Raw genomic sequence first — 6,262 nt, forward strand, 5'->3', positions numbered from 1 at the left:
GCTTTGGTGAAATTGATATTTTCGCTCACCCCGGAGTGAGATTGGGGCCAATGTGTCGGATGGGTCGGCAATCCCACATGCGAGCAAGGGAAAATGGGTCGGCAAGGAAGAAAAAAAAAATCTGCGATGGTGTTGGCGAGAGGGAAAAAAAGGTAATCAGCCGTAGCAGGTGCAGAACATCAGCGAACACCAAGCAGGAGGTTAGACCATGGCAGATCTCACGCAGCTTCCCGGGTGCTGGGGCGGTAAACGACCCAGATGGAATCGACGGGATCGAAGAAACACTGAATAATTCAATTAGCAAGTAGATTAACTAGCCTTATCCGGTGTGCTTGTACAAGGAGCAAAGATTGTCCGGTTGGCATTCGGAAAGCTTGCTAGTGCGGGATGGTTGAAACATAACTTTCTGTGGGACAATTTCTTGTCGATTCTTTCGTATCACGACAAAAAGTTTTTATTATGTGTTAGGATAATGGATAGTGCAGATATGGGCAGATTATTTCCATCCAACTATATTGCTATTGCATGGCGCTAAAACAATTGGCTAAACTGAGAATGGATTACACAATATTATCAAAGAAAGAGTAATCAAACTATTTGTAGAACCTCAATGAGGATAAGTAACAGTAGTGAGGACTACGCAAAAAACCTCATACTAGTTGATAAATAAATCAATGAATATATTACTAAAAAAAATAAAGACATTTATTTAATAATTATCAAACCACTTGATCAATTAATAAATTAATCTATTTATCAATAGCCAGCGGCGGATCAAACGGTAGGCGGAGTAGGCGGTCGCCAAGGGCCTCGCCGTGTTGGAGGCCACAAAAAATTTGTGCCTGTACGCGAAATTAGCTTTTAAAACAGGTGTTCACCGTTTGGCTTTCCGATTGCTACTGACTTTATTCATACGCATACATTGCCCTTTGCGGGTTGCTATAATTCTAACGTCTATGGCCTATGCTTCAATCCTTAACATGCCGCCCCCCGTGGAAAGGTATCTTTCTACTCCTATCTTCTACTCTAACCTTCTTGAACTGGTAAAATACATATCTTTGATATCGCTCGGCGATATTCGCCTTCCTTTGTTCGCACCTCAACGACCCGTATATTGCCATCATCTCCTCTAAATATTTTTGTTATTCTTCCAATAGCCCATTTTAACGGTGGCAGATTATCCTCCTTCACTAACACCAACGTTCCAACATTAATGTTTTCTCTTTGTCGGGTCCACTTAGTTCGCGGGTGGAGCCCGGATAAGTATTCCGTTTTCCACTGTTTCCAGATCCGACGTACATACTCTTGGATCTTCTGAAAACGGTCCAATCGATTGATGTTAATATTTTCATACGATGGTTCAGGTATGGATACCAAACTGCGATGAATTAAGAAATGACCCGGTGTTAGAACTTCTAAATCTTCAGGGTCTGACGATAACTGCGTCAATGGTCGGGAATTCAAACATGCCTCAATTTGAATCAGTAATGTCTCTAGGTCTTCCTTCAGAAGGATGGTGTCCCCAATTGTGCACTTCAGATGCTTCTTCATACTCTTGATGGCCGCCTCCCATATTCCTCCGAAGTTTGGTGAACGTGGTGGAATGAATTTAAATTCAATTCCTTCGGTGAGACACTGAGTGGTTATGGCATCTTGAGCTTGTTGCGTTGTAAAGAGTTCATATAGTTCCCTTAAAACTCGAGCCGCTCCTCGAAAGTTTTTAGCATTGTCGCATTCTATAAGTGCGGGTTTTCCTCGTCGTGCTACAAAGCGCTTCAGCGCTGCGATAAAGGCCTGGGTAGATAAATCCGCTACTAGCTCCACATGAACTGCCTTGGTTACCAGACATATGAAGACTGCAACATAACATTTAACTGGTGCAGACTTTCGTGGTGCGAAACGATACCACATTGGACCACATAAATCGATTCCGGTATTTAGAAACGGATAGGATGGAGTGACCCTCTCTGGCGGCAGGTCACCCATTAGCTGCTCCATACACGTGGGTTTGCTTCTGTAGCATTTTACACAATTGTGCACTACTTTGCGAGCTAAGTTGCGCACTCTAAGTGGCCAGAACCGTTCACATATTAAAGCGATAAGCAACTGTGGACCTGCATGTAGAAATTGGCGATGATATGACTGCATTATCAATAGGGTAAGTGGTTGTTTTGGATCCAAAATTATTGGATGTTTTCTGGTTTCTGAAACTGGTGCATTTCGAAGTCTACCTCCGATACACAGAATACCATCCACTAATATCGGTGCCAGCGATTTCAGTTTCGAAGTTCCTTTTACTTGGCCATCTTTCAAACTCGCTATTTCTTCTCCGAATGTTTCTGATTGAGCCAACCTAACTAGTACTTTTATGGCTTGTTGTAGTTCAACGAGTGTAAGGAATCCTATTCGACGATGGCCTCGGTTCACCCTCTGACTGTTGTAACGGAAACGAAGAATGTATGCTACTAATCGTGCTAAAGCCGAATACGACGATCGCAAACTGAATATAGGACTGCTGTCCTTTGACTGAACAGTCAATACTGCAACTCGTTCTTCCAATTGTTCTGCTGTGAAACTTTCATTTGGGACAGTTGTTCGTGATGTCCATTGGATGTGCTCACTCAGCCATTTTGGGCCATGCCACCAGACCTCATTGTTCTTCAAATCACAAGGTAACATGCCTCTGGATATAATATCCGCTGGATTTTCTTCTCCTGACACATGAAACCACTGAATCTTGTCAGTGATATGTTGGATCTCAGAAACCCTGTTTGCAATAAAGGGTTTCCATCGGGAAGGGTTACCAGCGATCCAGTACAGGACAATTGTCGAATCTACCCAGAATACACAATTCATTTCGCGTTTTATGCTTGACTTGACTTTTTGCCACAGATGACTTAACAGTAAGGCAGCAGACAGCTCTAGTCTTGGTAACGTTACTCTTCTTTGTTTCTTGCCATTTTCGATAGGTGCAACCTTTGATTTTGCACTTAGAAGCTCTACTGTGATGCTTCCGTCTGTCGAAATAGTGCGTATGTAAATACAAGCACCATATGCCTTTTCAGATGCGTCGCTGAAACCATGCACTTCTACGATATCTGCTTCGTTTGCAACTACTCGACGTGGAACCACAATTTTTTCTATATCTGCCATACTTCGTTTAAACTGCATCCATTTATCTTTTAGCACCTCCTCCAATGGGTCATCCCAATTAACCCTTCTTTCCCAAAGCACTTGCAAGAAACATTTGGCTATTACGATGACTGGTCCGATCAATCCCAAAGGATCGTATAAACGAGCTGCTTCTGATACAACAGTCCGTTTACTGATTTGCTCTTCATTATTCCATTTTGGGATACAAAATGTAAGCACATCTTGGGCAGGTGTCCACTTTAGTCCAAGCGTTTTGATAGATTGGTGGGGATCGATCACAAGCTCCGAACCCATTTCTCGAAGTTCGGGTGAAAGCGTATTTAATATATGTGCTGAATTAGACGCCCACTTTCTTAGATGAAATCCCGCAGAATGTAGCACTGTGGATAGTTCTCTGCATACACGCTCTCCTTGATCGACCGTATCCACCCCGCTTATCATATCATCCATATAAAAATCTGCCGCTAGTATCTTTGACGCTACTGGATGCGACAATTTGGTCTCGTTGGCAAGTGTTTGTAGGCATTTTGTGGCTAGGTATGGGGCTGACGCTGTTCCATATGTTACTGTTTTTAGTTGAAACTCCCTAATTCCGCTTTCGTCATTTCCCCACAGAATGCGTTGGAGTGGGCGGTCTGCTTCTCTTATCCAAATCTGCCTATACATTTTCTCAATATCGGCTGTTAATGCGTATCTTGGGAAGCGAAAACGCATTATGATACTGATCAGATCGTCTTGGATGACTGGGCCCACTAATAAAGCTTCATTTAACGAAACTCCTGAATCCGTACTACAGGAGGCATCAAAAACAACCCTTAGTTTGGTCGTTAGGCTATCGGGCTTTATAACGCAATGGTGTGGCATATAATACACCTGTACATCACGTATTGGTTCGTGACTAACTTCCTCCATGTGGCCTAGCTTTAAATATTCGTTTAGAAATTCCTCGTATTGGATCTTTAGTTCAGGATTGGCTTGCAGACGACGATTCAACGAGTGGAGTCGTCGTTTCGATATTTCGTATGATCTACCTATCTTTTTTATCTTATCCCCGTTTTTAGGCAACGCAACTATAAATCTTCCATCTGATCCGCGAGTGGTTGTACTTTCGAAAATCGCTTCACATTCTGATTCTTCAGGGGATAACATATTCGAAGTCTGACACGTTTCTATCTCCCAAAACTTGCAAAGTTGTTCGTGTAACGAATCCGCAACGTATGTTACATTTACAAGGCTTTGTTGTACGCAACTACTTTCTATCGACACCTTTCCGGATACTACCCAACCGAATAGCGTTTGCTGTAGCATCAAGCTACTATCCTCCGAATGAAGCCTCACTAACCCGTCCAACAGTATTTCGTTATATACCTCTCTGCCGAGAAGCATATCTATCGGGCCAACTTCTCCACATGTCGGGTCAGCCAGTCTAATGTTCTGTGGCAATTTCCAATGTTGCGTATCAACCTTAGCAGCTGGAAGGTTCCACATTATCTCCGACAGAACGTGCAACCTTAAAGGAAATTGAACATTAGTACACTGTGACTGAATTGTTACATTTACCGAATGAGATGAAGGCTGGCAGCTCCTGCCCACTGCTCCAATCGACAAGTCCTCCCGTTGCCTTTGAGCTCGTAATCCTTGCACTACTCGCTCGGTGATCAGGTTGATTTGCGCACCGCCGTCCAATAATGCTCGTGCTATCATCTTGTTGCCATTCGATGTGATGACGGTTACCAGGATGGTTGGCAGCAAAATCGTTGTTGAAGGTGCCGGTTGGCTCTCAGTCGGTGTGAACATAACGGCGTTAGAAGGTTCGCCGACATGTACCATCGAAGATCTCGTTGAGTCACTTGCAATTGCGATTTCCGGAACATTGGCTTCAGGAGCACGTTGCTGGTCAGTCGGTGACCTGTGCAGCATAGTGTGATGTTTAAGCTTGCACACCCGACACACGCTAGAAGTACAGTCTCTCACGCGATGATCTGACGCCAAGCAGTTTAAACAAAGTCCTTTCTCTTTCACCATGTCGAATCGTTGGTTCACTGTCAGGTTTCGAAACGTGTTGCACTTGAAGAAAGAGTGACTTTCTTGTTTGCAGAACATGCATTTTTTATCTAGCACATTAACTGATGCACACGCTTGCTTCATTTTGTTTCGGCCATGGTATGTGTGTGCGTGTGGTAGAGGCTGCTCTTTAGTTTAAGTGTTCCTTTAAAAACTGCACAAGTTCTTTATATTCGGCAACTTCTGCACTTCGATGATGCGTTTCCCATTCTTTTCGGGTGTTCGCATCCAATTTTTCGCATAACATGTGTGCTAGAAGCACACTCCAGCCATTTGTAAGAATCCCAATCTTTTCCACCATTTTGATGGTCCGTTCGAAGCTGTCTATCAAAATGGTGAGTGCCTCGAAGCTTTCGCTTTTTGACGGTGCAATGGCGAACAGTTCGTTCAGATAGCGACGCACTAACACCTTTTTGTTATCGTAGCGATCTTTTAACAGCTCCCAAGCCACACTATAATTCGCCGCTGTAGTTTCTACTGCGTCGATCAGCTGCGCTGCTTCCTTAGTTACCACGCGCTTTAGATACATCAACTTGTCTACATCAGACAATTTCGGATGCCCGTCGATCATACTAACGAACGAGTCCCGAAACGTTGGCCACGTTTCCCAGGCACCATTGAAACTAGGCATAGGAATCTCAGGTAACCGCACCTTGGATCGGGAGTTCGACACTCCTGGCTGCTGCGTTTCGGTGTTGGACGCACACAGATCTGCTCCGCATCTTTTTATAAGTATCGATATATCACATCGACGCCGGTCAAACTCCTCATACCGTTTCTCTTCTGCTTCCCACTGCGCAGCATCCACTGTCTCTAGCAACGACGCGTGCTTCGTATCGAACGCGGACACTATCACACTTAATCGTTCCGTCCATTCCTCTACATATGAAGAATCCGCATCTCTAGCGGCTTGGATAGCGTTCTTTAGCGAATCTAATCTACGCATTAAATGTGCTTGACCCCGTTGGATCACATTCGTTACCGAGTCTTTTGGGCTCGATGTAGCTTGCACTCCAGAGAATTCCGACATTTCTGGGTTCGACAT

General features: G+C 44.0%; 1 protein-coding gene across 1 annotated transcript; it reads right to left on the reverse strand.

The window, feature by feature from the left end:
* Positions 1-5,347: 5,347 nt before the first annotated feature.
* LOC128299496 (uncharacterized) lies at positions 5,348-6,262 on the reverse strand. Its single transcript, XM_053035481.1, has one exon. It carries the CDS (start codon positions 6,260-6,262, stop codon positions 5,348-5,350), a length of 915 nt encoding a protein of 304 aa, XP_052891441.1.

This window comes from Anopheles moucheti, chromosome 2 (genome assembly GCF_943734755.1).
Source record: "Anopheles moucheti chromosome 2, idAnoMoucSN_F20_07, whole genome shotgun sequence".
NCBI classification, from domain to species: domain Eukaryota; kingdom Metazoa; phylum Arthropoda; class Insecta; order Diptera; family Culicidae; genus Anopheles; species Anopheles moucheti.